Source organism: Salvelinus alpinus, chromosome 1, assembly GCF_045679555.1.
Source record: "Salvelinus alpinus chromosome 1, SLU_Salpinus.1, whole genome shotgun sequence".
NCBI classification, from domain to species: domain Eukaryota; kingdom Metazoa; phylum Chordata; class Actinopteri; order Salmoniformes; family Salmonidae; genus Salvelinus; species Salvelinus alpinus.
The window spans coordinates 91,404,892-91,427,094 of NC_092086.1; the positions used below are offsets into that span (position 1 = coordinate 91,404,892).

General features: G+C 46.0%; 1 protein-coding gene across 2 annotated transcripts in view; it reads left to right on the top strand.

Moving 5' to 3' along the window:
• Positions 1–10,321: 10,321 nt before the first annotated feature.
• The window catches only part of LOC139534172 (sacsin-like), a 44,939-nt gene continuing 33,057 nt past the window's right edge, over positions 10,322–22,203 (top strand). For both annotated transcript variants that reach the window (XM_071333024.1, XM_071333034.1), the window contains exons 1-4: positions 10,322–10,522; positions 10,744–10,783; positions 11,629–11,716; positions 11,909–12,020. In XM_071333024.1, coding sequence (XP_071189125.1) covers positions 10,764–10,783; positions 11,629–11,716; positions 11,909–12,020 — 220 coding nt within the window. In that variant the 5' untranslated portion in view covers positions 10,322–10,522; positions 10,744–10,763. The remainder of the gene's footprint in view (positions 10,523–10,743; positions 10,784–11,628; positions 11,717–11,908; positions 12,021–22,203) is intronic.

A 22,203-nucleotide genomic window follows, 5' to 3' on the forward strand; every position in this document is an offset into this window, starting at 1 on the left:
CTCTACACTCCAGACCTCCAGTGCGCCTCCTCGGCCCAGTATATCCTGCACCGGCTCTACGCACAGTGTCTCCGGTGCGCTCTCACAGCCCAGTGCGTTCTGTGCCAACGCCCTGCAGTTGCCGGGCTAGGGTGAGCATCCAGCCAGGACGGGTTGTGCCAGCTCTGCTCTCCAGACCTCCAGTGCGTCTCCACGGCCCAGTGATGATCCATAGCACAAAGCCTCCAGTGATGATCCATAGCACAAAGCCTCCAGTGATGATCCATGGCACAAAGCCTCCAGTGATGATCCATGGCACGAAGCCTCCAGTGATGATCCATGGCACGAAGCCTCCAGTGATGATCCATGGCACGGAGCCTCCAGCGACGGCCTCCAGTCCGGAGCCTCCAGCGACGGCCTCCAATCCGGAGCCTCCAGCGACGGTCCCCAGTCCGAGGGTCCCCAGTCCGGGGTCGGCGACGAGTGTCCCCGCATCAGAGGTGTCACAAGTGGGGTGAGCCAGAGGTGGAGCGGGGTCTACGTCCCGCACCAGAGCCGCCACCGCGGATAGATGCCCACCCAGACCTTCCCTATAGGTTCAGGTTTTGCGGCCGGAGTCCGCACCTTTGGGGGGGTAAATGTCACGCCCTGACCTTAGAGCCTTTTTTATGTCTCTATTTGGTTTGGTCAGGTGTGATTTGGGTGGGCATTCTATGTTCTTTATTTCTATGATTTGTGTTTCTATGTTTTGGCCTGGTATGGTTCTCAATCAGGGACAGCTGTCTATCGTTGTCTCTGATTGGGAATCATACTTAAGCAGCATGTTTTGCCACCTTAGGTTGTGGGATGTTGTTTTTTGTTAGCTCTGTGTAGCCTTCAAGACGTGACGTTCGTTGTTCTTTTGTTGTTTTGTTTGGTGTTCGGTTTTAATAAAGAAGCATGAACACGTACCACCCTGCACCTTGGTCTCATCCTTCCGACGAGCGTTACAAGTTTAGTATTGTCTGGCACAAACACTTGTAGCTGAATGCATTGCTAATACCGCCATTCCCATCCTGTTTAATTTTATGTATCTCATTAATAATTTACATCAACGTCTGTGTGTGCTGCATTGTGGTATTTTTTTCCTGTGTTGACAGTTGTAATGGTCAAAATAATAAGCATTAGAAATGTATTTATCCATTTTCTTTCTTTGATTTTTGTCTAGGTGCCAGTTCCCACATCATAAGTTGTGTACTCTGCAGTTTGTACTCTTTATATAATATTACTTGTTGATGAAAAGGACATCATAGGATGTAAAACAAGGATCATCAACTAGATTCCGCTGCGCGACAATTTCTTATTGAGCGGATGGTCGGAACATAATAAAAATATTTTTAGAATGCATATTGACCGCAAGAAGCCTAAACAGATCATATTTGACTAAAACATAACATTTTCAAACCTTGATTACATTGCCCTGTGAAGGGTGCTGTCTTTCGGATGGGACGTTAAAACGGGTGTCCTGACTCTGAGGAGGTGGTTGTCCTTCTGGAAGGTTCTCCCATCTCTGCAGCACTCCACCAATAAGGCCTTTGTGATAGAGTGGCCAGACAGAAGACACTCAGTAAAAGGCACATGACAGCCCGCTTGGTTTGACAAAGGCACCCAAAGGACAATTGACCATGAGAAACAAGATTCTCTGGTGTGATGAAACCAAGATTAAACTCTTTGGCCTGAATGCCAAGCATCACGTCTGGAGGAAACCTGGCACCATCCCTATTGTGAAGCATGGTGGTGGCAGCATCATGCTGTGGGGATGTTTTTCAGTGGCAGGGACTGGTAGACCAGTCAGGATCAAGTGAAAGATGAACGGAGCAAAGTACAAACCTGCTGGACCTCAGACTGGAGCGAAGGTTCACCTTCCAACAGGACAACGACCCTAAGCAGACAGTCAAGACAACGCAGGAGTGGCTTCAGGACAAGTCTCTGAATGCCCTTGAGTGGCCCAGCCAGAGCCTGGATTTGAACCCGATCGAACATCTCTGGAGAGACCTGAAAATAGCTGTGCAGCGACGCTCCCCATCCAACCTGACAGAGCTTGAGAGGATCTGCAGAGAAGAATGGGAGAAACTACCAAAACACAGGTGTGCCAAGTCTGTAGTGTCATACCCAGGAAGACTCGAGGCTGCCAAAGTACTGAGTAAAGGGTCGGAATACTTATGTAAATGTGAAATTTCCTTTGTTTTTACATCAAACAATGTTTCCGAAAACTTGGGGGGGCAAATAAAACCACCCGTGTGCCAAATTCTGCCCGCCAGTTGGGGAATCCTGATGTAAAATGTACTTACATATGTAGCTGTAGAGGGATAAGTGTTTCGATGACCTATGCCACCCCAAGTTTAAACAAGAGCATGTGGAGCATTGCCTAGTAATACAGGCTCTTAGATTTGGTGGGAGTCACTGTTTTCACCCAGGGAAGAGGCAGGGACATAAATAACTTCCTGGAATTTATTTCAGACAATGCCATTTTTAAAAGGTAGAGTCAGAGATATGACAGATGCAGACGTAGATGTGTCCTTTCTGGTCAGAGGCAACCTAACATGAGTTTGGCTAAGACAAATGAAGGGGTGGGTTAACAGCATGACATTGTGTTTACATTTTTTATGACATTCCCCCTGGGGTTTTATATTACTTTTGAAATGAAATAAAATATACATGACAAAGTGTGGGACTCTTAGGCCTAGATTCAATCAGTTCAAGCATTAACCGGCGATAGCCATGAAGCCACACCGCCCCACTCACTTTAGAAGTTCAGAACGAGAAAGTGTAGGCTATATAGAAATAATTCCGCTTAAATTGAAAAATCATGAAACTAAATAATGAGGATTTCAAATCAAATTGTATTTGTCAGATGCGCCGAATACAGCAGGTGTAGACATTACAGTGAAATGCTTACTTACAAGCCCTTAACCAACAAAGCGTTTAATAAAAATAACAAAGTGCAGCAGTAAAATAACAGTAGCAAGGCTATATACAGGGGGTGCCAGTACAGAGTCAATGTACAGAGTCTAGCATCCTAATTGAGGTATAGATTACATCTCATATTCCAAGTGTTCAAACTTGCCAATGGCAATGTCCGCTTTAGGTATAATGCAGGAGCCGCTTGTGAATGAGAATGGCGCTGGAATGTATAGCGAATGTTTTACGGGCTCTTGACCAATTCTGCTATTTATTTTTTTGCGCTGATCGTAACTTTAAAAAAATGTTTTTACATAATATTATTGCAATAGTTTCCTATGACCGAAAATAGCTTCTGGACAACAGAACAGTGATCACTAACCTCGATTTGGATGAAGATTTCTACTTCAACTAATTGGCTGTGCAGGACATACTGTTCACCCCGGACCAGGCCCTAATGCCCGACACTCAGAATTCTTTATGTATTTTTTTAACCTTTATTTAACTAGGCAAGTCAGTTAAAGTACAAATTCTTATTTACAATGACGACCTGCCCCGGCCAAACCCGGGCGACGCTGGGCCAATTGTGCACCACCCTCCCAATCACGGCCGGATGTGATACAGCCTGGATTCGAACCAGGGACTGTAGCGATGCCTCTTGCACTGCGATGCAGTGCCTTAGACCGCTGTGTCCGTGTGTGTGTTAACTATTTAACTGTAGTAGAATGTTTAAAAGACCGCATTTTTTTATATCGGTTAATGGTATCGTTTTTTTTGGCAAGGAAGATATTGGATATCGGTATCGGCCAAAAATGTCATATCGGTGCATCACAGTAATAACTACATGTATATACGACTTGCATCCTTGGCACAAAGTTATATTATATTCTACTCAATCCATAGGCTTCATTAATGTCATTCAGACTGTTTTGAAGTTGATACAACTGGCTATGATAGCTGAGCTTCATAGCTAGGTACTGAACTAATATGTATACCAAGCGTTTTAGGGTCCATACACAGATCGGCTACATAGCTAGCTACACATCCATAGGCATACAGATATTTTTATCATCCACTGCACAATAAGCAAGAAAATAGTTAGCTAGCTACGTTATTCCATATATCTGCATTGCATGGCAAATATCAACAAGGCAAGCTTACAAAATTGTACATTCAATTTGCAATAAATGCTTTAGCTAGCTAGATTATTTACATCCACTGTTCACAAGATGACAGCCTGGTTTGCTGGTTGTTTCAGGAGTCCCTAAAATATTATACAATTTCATCCTCATGTCATAACACCCATAAAGCAACCAGCTAACGTAAACTCACCCCATTCTATACACATGTGCGCAACCGCGACATTCAAACGAGGCTACAAAGAAAACTAATGGGACTGTAGCGACTGTGTTGACTTCAAAATCTGGGGTGTGAACTACGTTTCTATTCAAGCGTTGATCGGCATGGTAATGGCTCTATAGCATTGGAGAAAAGTTGAAAAAAACTGACCCTCCGTTACATCTTGACGTGTCATGTCGTAACGCACAGCACGCATAAAGCAACTATTTCTATCTTACAATCTCTCTTCACCAGGTGTAGCACTTCTCTCATCATTTAAAAACAAGAAATTGACAGTGACAGGGGTAAGGGGGGATACCTAGTCCTTTTTTGCATCATCACTGTAAGCGATCATGACTCTCAAAGCCGCTGTTTACTTCTAAAGATCACTTTAGCACCGCCCTAAAAACCCGATTCAAATTCGACACAAACCTTCAAATAGGTATGTAATGACACATTATATAAACTCTTTATAGTGTTTTATTGATATTTTAGAGGCGATAAGGTGATAAGTTGGACAGATCGAGTGAAAAAAAGCAATTTTCCCACACATCTCCTCTCCTTCTCACTATCACGCATTAGTTTCACTTCCCCACCCGACATTTAAAAAAAGACCCGACGGAGCTCATTGCCTTCTTGAATTATGCAGAAACGGGCAGTGTGGAGGTCATGCCATTAATTTTGTTGGAAAGTGGAGAAATTGTGCTTTACAATGGTATTGACATTACAGTTGATCTGGAGGTATTACGTTTTTGGGGAGCTAAAATAAGGTCAATTGTACGGACCTGTCACGTTCTGACCTTTATTTTCCTTTGTTTTGTCTTTAGTTAGTATGGTCAGGGCGTGAGTTGGGGTGGGCAGTTCTATGTTGTCTGTTTCTATGTGGGGTTTTCTAGTTTGGCCTGATATGGTTCTCAATCAGAGGCAGGTGTTTTGTGTTGTCTCTGATTGGGAACCATATTTAGGTAGTATGTTTTGTATTGTGGGTTGTGGGTTATTGTCTATGTCTATATGTAAGTTGCCTGTGTCTGCACTTGTCATTTTATAGCTTCACGGTCGTCGTTTATTGTTTTGTATAGTTTGTAAAGTGTTCTTCGTTTTTGTTATAATAAATAGAGAAGAATGCATACACGTCACGCTGCGCCTTGGTCCTCCTCTCTTCCACGTTATGACGATCGTGACAGAATAACCCACCAAAATCGGACCAAGCAGCGTGAAAGAGAAGAACAGCGTGTTGTGGATTTCTGGACATGGGAGCGTGATCTGGACTATAATACTTGGGAAGAGATAGACAGATGGGCGGTCGACCCAGGGAGAGTGCCGGAGCCCGCCTGGGATTCGCTGGAGCAGTGCGAGGAGGGATACAGGAGAATGGAGTTGGCGAAACGAGCACGGCGGCGCGGTAGGAAGCCCGAGAGGCAGCCCAAAATATTTATTGTGGGGGGGGCTAAAGGGGAGTGTGGCGAAGTCAGGTAAGAGACCTGCGCCAACTTCCCGGGCTTACCGTGGAGAGCGAGAGTACGGGCAGACACCGTGTTATGCGGAAGAGCGCACGGTGTCTCCTGTACGTGTGCATAGCCCGGTGCGGTACATCCCAGCTCCTCGTATCGGCCGGGCTAGAGTGGGCATCGAGCCAGGTGCCATGAAGCCGGCTCAACGCATCTGGTCTCCAGTGCGTCTCCTCGGGCCGGTGTACATGGCACCAGCCCTGAGCATGGTGTCCCCGGTTCGCCAGCACAGCCCAGTGCGGGCTATTCCACCTCGCCGCACTGGCCTGGCTACGGGGAGCATTCAGCCAGGTAGGGTTGGGCAGGCTCGGTGCTCAAGAGCTCCAGTACGCCTTCACGGTCCGGTCTATCTGGTGCCACCTCCACACACCAGCCCTCCGGTGGCAGCCCCTCGCACCAGCCCAGTACCACCAGTTCCGGCACCACGCACCAGTTCTACTGTGCGCCTCCAGGGTCCAGTATGCCCTGTTCCTCCTCCCCGCACTAGCTTGAGGTGCGTGTCCCCAGCCCGGTACCACCAGTTCCGGCACAATGCATCAGGCCTACAGTGCGCCTCGGCAAGCCTGAGCTGCCCGTCTGCCCAGCGCCATCTGAGCTGCCCAACTGCCCAGCGCCGCCTGAGCTGCCCGTCTGTACAGCGCCGCCTGAGCTGCCCGTCTGTCCAGCGCCGCCTGAGCTGCCCGTCTGTCCAGCGCCGCCTGAGCTGCCCGTCTGTCCAGCGCCACCTGAGCTGCCCGTCTGTCCAGCGCCGCCTGAGCTGCCCGTCTGTCCAGCGCCGTCAGAGCCGCCCGTCTGTCCTGAGCCGCTAGAGCCGTCCGTCAGTCAGGAGCCGCCAGAGCCGCCCGCCAGTCAGGAGCCGCCAGAGCCGCCCGTCTGTCCTGAGCCGCTAGAGCCGTCCGTCAGTCAGGAGCCGCCAGAGCCGCCCGCCAGTCAGGAGCCGCCAGAGCCGCCCGCCAGTCAGGAGCCGCCAGAGCCGCCCGCCAGTCAGGAGCCGCCAGAGCCGCCCGCCAGTCAGGAGCCGCCAGAGCCGCCCGCCAGTCAGAAGCCACCAGAGCCGCCCCTCAGTCCAGAGGCGCCCCTCAGTCCAGTGGGGCCATTTAGGAGGGTCGCCGTTCCTAGGAGGCCACAGAAGCGGACTAAAACTATGGTGGAGTGGGGGCCACGTCCAGCGCCAGAGCCGCCACCGCGGACCGATGCCCACCCAGACCCTCCCCTATAGGTTCAGGTTTTGCGGCCGGAGTCCGCACCTTGGGGGGGGGGGGGGGGTACTGTCACGTTCTGACCTTTATTTTCCTTTGTTTTGTCTTTAGTTAGTATGGTCAGGGCGTGAGTTGGGGTGGGCAGTTCTATGTTGTCTGTTTCTATGTGGGGTTTACAAAAGTGAGTGAGTTTACGTTAGCTGGCTAATGTTAGCTAGTCAGCTAGCTTGCTAAATCGCAATTTTCATAAATTAACTTTATGATTTAAAAAAAATATGCATAATCGTTTGTCTCTACACTAACTAACATATTATTCTCAACTGTAAATTTTTTGCATGATTTGTTATGATTTTATAATCACTTACATTTGCTTCCATCCTAGTATTTCTGTCAGCCATCTTTGCGTTGGGTTGCATTGCATCAAATTCGTAATGGGAACCACTCTATATGATTGGTCATTGTCCAGCAGTCGCTGCTGGTGATTTGCATAAAGTTGGATAAAGTTTATTTTTCACCACCTCCCACCGCCCAAAGGTCCCTCGCCGCTTTTCTTCCATTGGAAATAAATGGGAAGCGGTGTTTCACCGCGCGGCATCTTCTGCTAGTGTACACCGGGCATTAGCTAGCTATAGCAAGCAGCTTCGGCCGTTTCCATATGAATTACATCGGTTGATACAATACAAAACAACCAAGTCATACACAGCTAAAAACCAACTATTTCCATGAGATATAGAGCAATCATAAGAGATCCACCGCTGATGTGCCCGCCTGTACCAACCAAGTTATGACATTACTTGCTAATCTTTGAGCTATTATCCAAATTTCAGTCAGCATCAAACATCGACAGCACCAAACACATATCTGCGGTTTACTTATTTCACTCACATCGACATCATCGCTTTTCAAAGTGCAAGGACGTGTGCGAATCCGTATCACCAACCAACATAGATAAAAGCCTCTTTCACAGTGAAAAGTCAATGTCTGCTTCGATGCTGTCATTTTGAGGAATGAATTTTAAAAAAAACGTTGAAAAGACAAATGACAGCATACTCTGTTTCAGGTTGATGACAACAGACACGGGAATACGACTACAGGTTGTTAGCAAGTTCATTTTGCGATATTGACACACATATTATTGTTAGAAAAACAAGGTCGTTCGCGGCTGCTATAGTAATGTAACGACAGTAATTTAAAGAAAGACCGTCAACGGCCGCTATTGGTTCTAAATTAAGGAAGTCTGGAGGTTCTGCTCGTCTGAGTTCGAATACTTCATCCCTTAGGAATTTTTTTTGCAGTCATTGTGCAGTTTAACTGCAGTATGCTGCAAATACTGCGTCCAGAATAACCAATTTTTTTTACTGCAGTAATTTTGCAATTACACAAAATACCACAGTAGACTGCAATTACTGCACTTTTACAGTTTCTGCAATCATTTTTTGTAAGGGATGATAAGCTGTAGAGCTGTAGAGCATACTATTCACTAAGAGAGTTTATCTATATTTTTCGTAGCTGTCTATTTAACACCAAAACCCAATGCTGGCACTACCGCACTCATCTTCTTCTTCTGTGGGTTTTATGGCAGACTACACTACACTACAACTACACTACACTACACTACAACTAGACGATTTGACCCCCCCCCCCCCAAAAAAAAAACTAATAAATAAATGTATCCATTCGTAATAGTGAAACTAACTTAATCCACCCTAATAAAAATAGTACATTGTCAAAACAAACAAAACTCCCACTTCTTCTTTCTTTTAGTTCTCCATATCTCCCTTCTCTGGCTCTAGGACCTGAGAGGGTGGTACGGCTTGTGCCAATATTGCATGTAACTCCTTCGCTGAGAAATCTTTCAGCCCCAGGAACCGCAATCACTATGATTTCTATATTCCTGGACTTTCTCTCCACCTTGGCAGTGCCACTAATTACCATAGCTATAAATGCCACAAAGTCCACTTTCTTACCTTTGAAATGTCAGGATCCTGCTGGTGAAAGGCAACCCCTGCATCCTGCAGTGAAGGCCTACCCACTACCATAGACTCTTCTGGTGCACCATTCAAACCCTCAACCCTTTTCACAGCTGCTGCATATGAAATGCTCTGTACAACCCTGACTTTGGCCACATCATTCTCTTTCACCCTTGTGGGGCATTCGGAAGACGTGGAGTCATGGTTCCCACCGCAATTGCAACATGTCACATATTCATCACTTTTATAACACATAATATGATCCTTTCCATAACTTGGACCTCCTGGCTTCTCACTTCTGCAAACACTTGCTACATTACCTAAATCTTTACAATGATCACACTGCATTGGTCTTGGGATAAATGCTCTGACTATGTAGTTAATATACCTTAACTGCACTTGAGTAGGGAAAGACTCCATATCAAAAAACAAAAGAACAGATAGACTCTTCCTTGTTCACAATTCACCACACGATTCATCTGACGTGCTTCAATCACTCCAGGAATATTTTTTCATCTCTTCAAATTCAACTTCCCACCAGACACCAGATATAACCCCCTTGAAGGGTGCCCTGTTCCGAAGAGCCACACACGACACTTCAAACTTATCAAATCCGTTAAGACATAATGCACATTCCTTCTGATCCGTAGAAGCACAAAAAATCAAAACAAGCCTGCCTCTCGTGATCCTCACAGCCTTCACTTTAACCAGCACTCTCTCCACCAGTTTGGATAACTCATATGGTTTCTTCAAGATTGGTACTCTGCTCAGCTGCTCCTCATTAACAAACCGTACTCCTACTAGATACAAAAGGTAATTCTCATCACTGTACACTACTTTGCTCCGGACAATATTCCGATTCTCCTTGATTCTACCGCCATTGTATTCAGAATCCACTTCATCATCCACTTCATCATCCTTCAGTCAAATTGCCAGAGTAAAAGGTTACAAACCCTTCTATAGATTATATATCTATGCCCACAATGTGAGGCTGTTTACATTTTAGAAGTAAGCCATTGGCTGCCTTCATCCCTAGGGATATGTACGGGAGTTCTGATTGGTTCCAAGTTCAGCAGTTCGTGAATTTGCCTCAGCAGACAGTGTTGAAATATACTTTTTCTGACAAAATGCGCAAGAATTGAAGGTGGCAACTAATTTTACAGTATTCATAATAATATTTAATTGTCATATACAAAAAATCAGCTCCTCCATCGACGTAGATTGATCAACTTCACTGTTTTCGGCGTCAGCCCACCACCTATCACTCATACACCTTTGAATCACGTGCGAATAAAAACTTAAAGAGGAAGAAGATGATAATGAGTCACGCCCTAATGAAAGTTTTGTTTCATACATGGCAAGGCAGGAAACGAAACCACTTTGTTATTCCTATGCTGGCAGGGCAGACCAAGATAAAATAGGCGTTTCATTTCGCCTGAGGAGGAAATGTTGGTCAACTGAAACACTAGAATAATGAAGAGTCAGTAGAGGACATAAAACCATTAGTCTACTAAGAATATTTATTCTGATGACATAGGTGGCTTCAGATTACTCCATCGCACTCCATGATCACAAAGAAATGATTGAGGTAAATTGATCAATTTATGTACAGTATCTTAAATACAACAAAAGTCTTCTTATCATGATTATTATTATAAGTTATTATTAAGACTAGGCTAGGCCTACTTGATCCTTGAATACTACATTTCTAAACTATAAGGACATTTTTGTTTGCAGTCTGATTAGTACAGTTAAATTTGCTATCAAGCCATATAACCATAATTATAACTAATTCATTGGTTCTTGTAGAATCCTACCAATGTGGAAGGATGGGTGAGAGGAATGCACGGTGAGGAGATCATTTTAATCAGTTGAACATTCTAATCAGTAGAACATTTTAACCAGTTGCTTGGAACGTATGTGTGTTCTCCTATAGCTGCATGATGCTATACCTTGCTAATACTATACATGCTTGACCTGGTTAACACTATACATACTGTAGCTTTACCTTGTTAACACTATACATTGTGGAATTAACTGGAGATCATTTCCTGTTTCTATATAAAGCTATAAAATCTATAAAAATTGAACCAAATGTCAGTTTTATGTTTAGCAAATGTATAGAATTTAAACATAACTTCTTCCTGCTTTTAGTAGATAGAAGGTATAGATTGAGAAGAATGTGGTTTAATTTCCAACCATATTGTGAAAACTAAACCACAGTTTCTAAACCCAAAGGCGCAACATTGCAACACTTCCCGGGATGCTTGCGAAACAGACCAAACAGACCAGGCCAGGGTTTGGGGTTTGAGAAGTGAACAATTCTTCCTTAGTTGTTAATTTTCTTGAAATCTAAAGGCACAGCCTAGATTTGAGCCAATGTCTTAAAAGTTGAAGATGTTATTACTCCAACCTCATTAAAGTGTCAAACTGACCCATTTTTATTTTAGTCAAAAAACAACTTTATATCAAAGGAATGTCTTTGATGGCGTGCACATGCACAGTTCTGCGCAAGACGATGAACGTTAGACCCAAGACGTGTTTCTACGCATGAGCTTAGCTAGCCAACGTCGCCATGACATCGTCTACAAGTGTGATCAGGGATTTCTATTGGAGAAACAGTTTTAGCCTATCTTCATACTGTAATGTCTTTGACTAATCTATCCAACTTCTTCACTTCTTATTGTTGTTTAGAAATGTATTTGCTGCAACAGCGCCCCCTTTCATTGATTGCCTGAAGGACATCCTGCGGAGGTACCCTGATGGAGGACAGATATTAAAGGTGAGTTTGATAATCAATCAATCATGTAGTCATCTGTTCACTCTGTACAGTTACCGTAAATGCCATTAAAGCCACTACATTTAAAGAAGTAGTGTGAACATCTTGCATTGTATAAATTTGCCATAGCCTAATGTACTATCCAAGTTAAAGGAACCAATGTAAACGTCCCTACCCCATCTGTGCTGTGACCAGGAGCTTATCCAGAATGCTGATGATGCCGGGGCGTCGGAGGTGGTGTTCCTCCATGATGAGAGATGCTACGGCAGCCAGAGCCTCAAGACTGAAGGTCTGGGAAAGTACCAAGGTAGGGTTGTTTCATATTTGTGGAAGATTGAAGGTCATTCCATATCTGCACACATTTTGATTTGAACGAAACCTTTCATACATGTTTGCGCATGGTGGAAGTGGTCAGAAAGTGACATTTTGGACCTGAATGCCAAAACAAAGTTGACCTGTTTTCCCTAGCCCACCCTACCATGAGACCTCCATGTCTTCATCACTGAAAAAGATAAAAGTTTGAGTTTGATATCGTTTGAAAGTTTACAAACAGGGTTGTCAAACTATTCTACGATTTCTTGCAAAACAGTTTAACATTTTAAAAAAATGTCATTTTTTAAAGCTTTAACGTCAATAATCTACAAACGCGTAAACTAAGATTTTTCACATTTTCACAAATGTTGTAGCTTGGACTCTTTTTAACATAATTTGAAAATGTTTGTGTTGTGCCTGTCATGAATACAGGGTGAGTGTCATTTCAATCATATAAATAGAATTAATAGAAAATACCTATCTCTTCAGATCCCTGTAATTCAGCAAGTACACCATTGACATTTAAATTGAATTAAAACTTTAACTTCCAATTATAATCAGAAAGATGGCAACCGGTGCACCCACCGTCAAATGTCAACTTGAATGGGAATGTCTATTCTATTATTTTACATTTTAGTCATTTAGCAGATGCCCTTATCCAGAGCGCATTCATCTTAAGATAGCTAGGTGGGAGAACCACCTAACACAGTCATAGTGTAACGGCTTTCTTCCTGGGGTGAACGAGAGGACCAAAATGCAGCGCGGCTAGTGTTCAACATGATTTAATAAAGAAGAGACAATAACGTGAACACTATACAAAATAACAAATGTGAAAACCGAGACAGTCCTATCTGGTGCAGAACACAAAGACAGAAGACAACCACCCACAATCCCCAACACAAAACAAGCCACCTATATATGATTCTCAATCAGGGACAACGATTGACAGCTGCCTCTGATTGAGAACCATATTAGGCTGAACACAGAAACAGACAAACTAGACACACAACATAGAATGCCCACCCAGCTCACGTCCTGACCATCACTAAAACAAGCAACACACATAAGAACTATGGTCAGGACGTGACAGTACCCCCCTCCTGAGGTGCGGACTCCGAACGCACCCCTAAATCTCAAGGGGAGGGTCTGGGTGGGCATCTGTCCGCGGTGGCGGCTCCGGCGCAGGACGAGGACACCACTCCACCATTGTCTTTGTCCCCCTCCTTAGCGTCCTTTGAGTGGCGACCCTCGCCCCCGATCCTGGTCTAGGAACCTTCACAAAGGTCCCCCCTAGATAGAGGAGACAGCTCAGGACAGAGAGGTAGCTCAGGACAGAGAGGTAGCTCAGGACAGAGAGGTAGCTCAGGACAGAGGGGCAACTCCGGACTGAAGGGCAGCTCCGGACAGAGAGGCAGCTCTGGGCTGAAGGGCAGCTCCGGGCTGAGGAGCAGCTCATGACTGGAGGGCAGCTCATGACTGGCGGGCAGCTCATGACTGGCGGGCAGCTCATGACTGGCGGGCAGCTCATGACTGGAAGGCAGCTCATGACTGGAAGGCAGCTCATGACTGGAAGGCAGCTCATGACTGGAAGGCAGCTCATGACTGGAAGGCAGCTCATGACTGGAGGGCAGCTCATGACTGGAGGGCAGCTCCTGACTGGAGGGCAGCTCCTGACTGGCTGGCGGCTCTGGCGGCTCCTGACTGGCTGGCGGCTCCTGACTGGCTGGCGGCTCTGGCAGCTCTTGACTGACGGACGGCTCTAGCGGCTCCTGACTGACGAACGGCTCTGACGGCTCGGGACAGACGGGCGGCTCTAATGGCTCGGGATAGACGGATGGCTCAGATGGCGCTGGGCAGACGGATGGCTCAGATGGCGCTGGGCAGACGGATGGCTCAGATGGCGCTGGGCAGACGGATGGCTCAGATGGCGCTGGGCAGACGGATGGCTCAGATGGCGCTGGGCAGACGGATGGCTCAGATGGCGCTGGGCAGACGGATGGCTCAGATGGCGCTGGGCAGACGGATGGCTCAGATGGCGCTGGGCAGACGGATGGCTCAGACGGCGCTGGGCAGACGGATGGCTCAGACGGCGCTGGGCAGACGGATGGCTCAGACGGCGCTGGGCAGACGGATGGCTCAGACGGCGCTGGGCAGGCAGGCAGCTCAGACGGCGCTGGGCAGGCAGGCAGTGCAGGCGGCGTTGAGCAGACGAGCAGTGCAGGCGGCGTTGGGCAGACGGCCGACTCTGACCTGCTGAGGCGCACAGTAGGCCTGGTGCGTGGTGCCGGAACTGGTGGTACCGGACTGGAGACACGCACCTCAAGGCTAGTGCGGGGAGCAGGAACAGGACACACTGGACTCTCAAAGCGCACTATAGGCCTGGTGCGTGGTACCGGTACTGGTGGTACCGGGCTGAGGGCACGCACCTCATGGCGAGAAGGAACAGTGCGTACAGGGCTCTGGAGACGCACAGGAGGCTTGGTGCGTGGTGCCGGAACTGGAGGTACTGGGCTGGAGACACGCACCACAGGGAGAGTGCGTGGAGGAGGAACAGGGCTCTGGAGACGCACTGGAAGCCTGGTGCGTGGTGTAGGCACTGATGGTACTGGGCTGGGGCGGGAAGGTGGCGCCGGATATACCGGACCGTGCAGGCGTACTGGCTCCCTTGAGCACCGAGCCTGCCCAACCTTACCTGGTTGAATGCTCCCCGTAGCCCGTCCAGTGCGGGGAGGTGGAATAACCCGCACTGGGCTGTGTTGGCGAACCGGGGACACCATGCGCAAGGCTGGTGCCATGTACACCGGCCCGAGGAGACGTACTGGAGGCCAGATATGTTGAGCCGGCTTCATGGCACTTGGCTCAATGCTCAATCTAGCCCGGCCAGTGCGGGGAGGTGGAATAACCCGCACCGGGCTATGCACACGTACAGGAGACACCGTGCGCCCTTCCGCATAACACGGTGTCTGCCCGTACTCCCGCTCTCCACGGTAAGCATGGGAAGTGGGCGCAGGTTTCCTACCTGCCTTCGCCACACTACCCTTTAGCCCTTTTTGGGGATTTCTTCTCGGGTTTCCGTGCTAGCCGCGTACCTTCATAACGCCGGTTCCTCTCTCCGGTTGCCTCTGCTCTCCTAGCTGCCTCCAGCTGTTCCCATGGGAGGCGATCCTTTCCAGCCAGGATTTCCTCCCATGTGTAGCAACCCTTGCCGTCCAAAACGTCTTCCCATGTCCATTCCTCCTTTCTCTGCTCCTGCTGCCGCTGCTGTCGCTGCCCGTCGCCACGCTGCTTGGTCCCAGTTAGGTGGGTGGTTCTGTAACGGCAGATTTCCTCCTCTTCGTCTGAAGAGGAGGTGTAGGGATTGGACCAAAATGCAGCGCGGCTAGTGTTCAACATGATATAATAAAGAAGAGACAATAACGTGAACACTATACAAAATACAAAATAACAAATGTGAAAACCGAGACAGTCCTATCTGGTGCAGAACACAAAGACAGAAGACAACCACCCACAATCCCCAACACAAAACAAGCCACCTATATATGATTCTCAATCAGGGACAACGATTGACAGCTGCCTCTGATTGAGAACCATATTAGGCTGAACACAGAAACAGACAAACTAGACACACAACATAGAATGCCCACCCAGCTCACGTCCTGACCAACACTAAAACAAGCAACACACATAAGAACTATGGTCAGGACGTGACACATAGTCAGTACATTTATCCTCAATAAAGTAGCTATCAGCAAAGTCAGAGCTAAATCAAATCAAATTTTATTTGTCACATACACATGGTTAGCAGATGTTAATGCGAGTGTAGCGAAATGCTTGTACTTCTAGTTCCGACCATGCAGTAATATCTAACAAGTAATCTAACCTAACAATTTCACAACAACTACCTTATACACACAAGTGTAACGGAATGAATAAGAATTTGTACATAAAAATATATGAATGAGTGATGGCCGAACGGCATAGGCAAGATGCAGTAGATGGTATAGAGTACAGTATATACATATGAGATGAGTAATGTAGGGTATGTAAACATTAGTGGCATTGATTAAAGTGGCTAGGGTTACATTTATTACATCAATTTTTCCATTATTAAAGTGGCTAGAGTTGAGTCAGTATGTTTTCTCCTAGTAGGGAGAAAAGAGTCAAGAGCCAGTGTTAGTTATTTTCAAAATATAACTTTCTTTTTTTGGGGGGGGGGGTGCTGACGGATTATTTAAGATACTCTTTGAAGAGGTAGGGTTTCAGATGTATTCGGAAGATGGGCAGGGACTCTGCTGTCCTAGGTTCAGGGGGAAGCTGGTTGCAACATTGGGGTGCCAGGACAGAGAACAGCTTGAACTGGGATGAACGGGAGCTGCCCTTCCGTAGGGGGGGAGGGCCAAGAGACCAGCAGTGGCATAACAAATTACTATTTTTGGGGTGTGGGGTTTGATGAGAATGATCTGATGGTTCACGGTGTCGGAGGCAGTGGATAGATCTAGGAGGATGAGAACAGAGGAGAGATGGTCAGAGAGCCTCCGTTACACAGAGAAGAGCAGTCTCGGTTGAGTGACCAGCTCTCTCTGTGAGGCTCACGGTGCTCTGAGCCTCTGGCTTCCGGCCAGCCGAACCGATTGAGTGTGCTCACATGCTCCCTAAAAAGACATTAGCTTGAATAATGAAGACAAAAATAACGGGAAAGCGGCGGTATTACCCCGGGACAGTAGAGGGCAATGAGTTAGTAATAGCCATCTATGACCAAACAAGGAAGTGACGACACACCCAGACAAGGAACAGACGGGCGGGAGAATACAATTGTATACACAGAGAGAAACTTGACTGGGAGGGGAAGATGGCGAAAGTGGATGCTGAGTTCGAATTTATCAGCGTGTCGTGTACATTTGGTGGAGACGAATGTTTGAATGGACAACAGTAATATTGAAAACTGTAACAAAAAGGAAATTGTCTAAAATTGGAGTGGACGATACGTGTGTATATGATAAAGAATCGCTTCTTGTTGAGATGCGTTTGTTGAGTAAGGCTACATATGAGAAACCTGTTTGAGGTGTGGAAAATGGTGAAGTGTGTGCTTGGAAAAGGGGAGTCTGTCAGAGTGACCAGGAGTGGTCTTATTTTGATTAATTGTATTTCTGAAGAGTAGAGGAAGATTGCAGTGGGCCTCAAAAGAATCTGGACAACAGAAGTTTTGTGTTTTGAACTTTGGAGTAGAGCACCCGTCAAAGGAGTCATCTCAGGGGTGACAACGGGTGTTCAGGTTGAATACCTGAATTGAATTCGTAGTGTGGTTGGTGCCCAGCGTCTGACCCGCTGGGTGAATGGAGAAAAATAAGAAAGTCTGTCGGTCCTGTTGTTTTTTGATAAAGAGCAAATACTATGGGTGTTTTCTGTTAAGAGAATGTGTTTCTTGTTAAAAGGCTAAATAGCACTAAAGGGGGTAAGCAAAGGCACTATGTGTAATCATGGGATTAAGTGTATTTTTTGGTATAATTCTATAATGGCCTATACTTATCTGTACTTAATCCTATAATGGCCCATAGTAATATTATAGTCCGATAATGGCATGTAGCAATCTTATAATTGCCTATATTAATCTGTACTTATTATTTTCTTGGAAATAATGTATAGGCGCGCCACCAATATAATTGATCCAAGGAACTAGAGGCTGAGCGGAAACAACTGTAAGGGAGTGCGTAACTGGCGGCAAGGAAGTCAGTCGCAGGAGAGAAAAACTGGGTAATCAACGGAGCAGTTTTAATCATAAAACCCACCGGGAACCAGAACAACAAACAAATTAGTAACAAAACCCTTCGCACATCAGAGAAAACGTGCACATGCACTTACAATAAACAATTCCGCATAAAGACATGGGGGGAACAGAGGGTTAAATACACAACATGTAATGAGGGAAATTGAGACCAGATGTGTGAGAAGACAAGACAAAAACAAATGGAAAATGAAAAGTGGATCGATGATGGCTAGAAGACCGGTGACGCCGACCGCCGAGCGCCGCCCGAACAAGGAGAGGAACCGACTTCGGTGGAAGTCGTGACAGTAACTTAGATTTGGAAACAATGGTGGAGTAAAGCCGAGGGGATATGGTTATTAGTGTAAAGTGGAGGGACTATGAAACATTTATAAGCATGAAACTGTATTAAAGGAGTGAACTGAGAATAAGTCCGGCAGTTGGTCCATGGGCCAGCTCGGCTTGTTACTTTGTAATAAAGTCTATTTCAATTCCCAAGTTCCGGTATCTGAGAAATAGGATTGAGCGAATATTTCCACGACAATACCTACGGATGTGAAGCTTGGTTATGTAAGATACGCCGTAAGAACTTTCGTCCCCAAACCCCTGCAGTGCAAGAATTGTAAAGGATTTGGCCATGTTTCAAGTGTGTGCAGACGAACAGAGTATACTGAAGGAAGGTGTGTAGAATAACGACTGTGTTTCAATTGTGGTGGGGATCATGATCCTGAGTTCCTAGAGTGCCCTGTAAGGTTGAAGGAAATTGAGGTGGCAAGTTAGAGCGGTCAATCGAATCTCCTATGCGGAGGCGATTGAAATAATTGAGAAAACGTGATGCTAGTGAAGAGATGGTAGTGGATACACCACAGCCTGTAGTAAATGTTTGCTGTCAGACAAAAGATACTGTCACGTTCGTTTAGAGATGGATTAGACCAAGGTGTAGCGTGGTAAGCGTACATCTTTCTTTTATTTGATGACACCGAAAAGAAAATATATATATAAAACGAACGTAAAGCTACATGCAGTGCAGAAAGCAACTACATACAAACAAGATCCCACAAACTAAAGGTGGAAAAAAATCTGCCTACATATGATCCCCAATCAGAGACAACGATAGACAGCTGCCTCTGATTGGGAACCATACCCGGCCAACAAAGAAATATAAAAACTAGAATGCACACCCAAATCACACCCCGACCTAACCAAATAGAGAAATGAAAAGGCTCTCTAAGGTCAGGGCGTGACAGTACCCCCCCCCCCACCCCCCCCCCCAAAGGTGCGGACTCCGGCCGCAAAACCTGACTCCATGGGGGAGGGTCCGGGTGGGCATCTAGCCTCCGGTTCAGCTGCAACAGAAATGTTTTTGGGACTCATGGATTTTACATCGGCTCTGGAAGATCTGGAAAATCTCTGGAAGATAAACCTGATTCTATGATGTCTTGTGTACATGAATTTAGATTGAACTATATCCCCCCCCCCTCTACGGTCAATTCCTTTGACCTCATGGCTTGGTTTATGCTCTGACATGGACTGTCAACTTATATAGACAGGTGTGTGCCTTTCCAAATCATGTCCAATCAATTGAATTTACCACATGTGGAATCAAGTTGTAGAAACATGGATGATCAATGGAAACAGGATGCACCTGAGCTCAATTTCGAGTGTCATAGCAAAGGGTCTGAATACTTATGTAAATAAGGTATCTGTTTTTTATTTTTAATACATTTGCAAAAATTTCTAAACCTGTTTTCGCTTTGTCATTATGGGGTATTGTGTGTAGATTGAGGAATATTTTTTTTGTTCATCCATTTTAGAATAAGGTTGTAACGTAACAAAATGTGGAAAAAGGTAAGGGGTCTGAATACTTACCAAATGCACTGTATGTATGAAAGGTTTCTTTAAAATCACAACGGATGCAGTCAGAAAGTGATTGAAATCATATGGAACGACCCAAAATAAATAACTTATAATTGAACCTTACATTAGAAGGGCTCACTGTTGATTAGACAGCCAACATGCTGAATTTGATCTTTGACAGTGGTTTATGAAATGTCCATTTTACTTCAACATTACACTACAACACTAATGAATACATCAGAAATGAATAAATTCAGGAAAAGCTATTTGTCTGAGGCTGACTTGGTCTCATTGCATGCTGACTGCTAGGCAGCAAATGCAGTAAGGGCTTTCTACCACAACATTCGATTAACAGCAGGGCAACATGCCCAGATTAATGTGTATAATACTATGCAAGCTAGATCTACTCATGGTTTTTAAAGCTAGCCAGCTTCAGTTAGCTTCACATTCCAGCTTAGGCTTCATCCATGTTATGAAGGTGGATATTGATTGTGCACCCACCGCTTACTCAAGCCTGGGCAGTAACTGCTCGTTCATGTCGCACGTGACTAGTCGAATGCCAAACTCTAAATTGAGACAATGCTGAAACATCAATTCATGGGTGAGTCAGTGCCACTTTTTCATTTGTGCTGAAATCAAAATGAAAAAAAGTTATCTTGAAGATTCAGCTATGGTGTGAAATAGACTGTTAGAAGTGCCTTCTTTCTTTTATTACATATTGTTAATGCTGTCTTTTTTGTTAGCTTTGGTGTGCTTATCAATGCACGAGCACCTTTTTTCACACTCCTATCGATAAAATAATTATATTCATTCATACAAAGTAGTACTGTGCTTAAGTTTCAAATGCATTCTGTCATTACTAAATGTGTAATTTGATAGGTATTTTAACATGACTATTTTTTAACACAAAAAAACATTACAATATTTTGTCAGTCGTCTTCCTCAAATGAAGGGGATGATGACGCAATCCTTGCGAGAGGGAGGGAATGGGATTTCAATGGTCCTTCATTCAGGATAAATGGAGTTAGCTCTTAGTTAGCCTGCCTTGGAGCAGGTTAGTTCTGAAAGATTTGTTGCAATAGAAATGTACCTGGTTAAAAGTTGAGCCACTGGTTATCCTGAGTTGAACTTAGAGTGGACCAAAGTTATCTCGCTAATTCGTCAAATCTCATTTGTACGTAGTATATGATTTATAATTTTAATCATCATGCTGGAATGCAGAAATATAAGTGGTCACTTGCTTTGAGCATCAGGAAACATTCTCTCTCTGGCTCACACAGTGCTGCCAGCAAATGTGTGGCAAGCTGGCATTAGCAAAAACAAGTACCACACTTTATATGCTCCCAACAATGTCATGCTGTCACGTTCTGACCATAGTTCTTTTGTGTTTTCGTTGTTTTAGTGTTGGTCAGGACGTGAGCTGAGTGGGCATTCTATGTTGTGTGTCTAGTTTTTCCGTTTCTATGTTTGGCCTGATATGGTTCTCAATCAGAGGCAGGTGTTTGTCATTATCTCTGATTGGGAACCATATTTAGGTAGCCTGTTTTGTGTTGGGTTTTGTTGGGTGGTTGTCTTCTGTCTTTGTGTTCATTGCACCAGATAGGACTGTTTCGGTTAGATTCACTTTTGTTATTTTGTATTGTGTCTTGTTCAGTTGTTTATTATTAAAACATGGACACTAACTACGCTGTGTCTTGGTCCGATCCCTGCTACACCTCCTCTTCAGACGAAGAGGAGGAAATCTGCCGTTACAGAACCACCCACCAAAAAAGGACTAAGCAGCGTGTTAAGGGACAGCAGCAGCAGCGACCAAGTACACAGGACTCCTGGACATGGGAGGAAATTCTGGACGGTAAGGGACCCTGGGTTCAAGCTGGAGAATATCGCGGCCCTCGTGAAGAGCTGGAGGCAGCTAAAGCTGAGAGGCGGTGGTATGAGGAGGCAGCACGGAGGCGTGGCTGGAAGCCAGAGAGGCAGCCCCAAAAATGTATTGGGGCGGGGCTAAAGGGGAGTGTGGCGAAGTCAGGTAGGAGACCTGCGCCAACTTCCCGGGCTTACCGTGGAGAGCGAGAGTACGGGCAGACACCGTGTTATGCGGAAGAGCGCACGGTGTCTCCTGTACGTGTGCATAGCCCGGTGCGGTACATCCCAGCTCCTCGTATCGGCCGGGCTAGAGTGGGCATCGAGCCAGGTGCCATGAAGCCGGCTCAACGCATCTGGTCTCCAGTGCGTCTCCTCGGGCCGGTGTACATGGAACCAGCCTTACGCATGGTGTCCCCCATTCGCCAGCACAGCCCAGTGCAGGTTATTTCACCTCACCCCACTGGCCGGGCTAAGGGGGGTATTCAACCCGGTAAGGTTGGGCAGGCTCGGTGCTCAAGAGCTCCAGTACGCCTTCACGGTCCGGTATATCCGGTGCCACCTCCTCGCACCAGCCCAGTAGCACCAGGCTTCCTGTGCGTCTTCAGAGCCCTGTTCCTCCTCCACGCACTCGCCCTGTGGTGCGTGTCTCCAGCCCGGTACCACCAGTTCCGGCACCACGCACCAAGCCTCCTGTGCG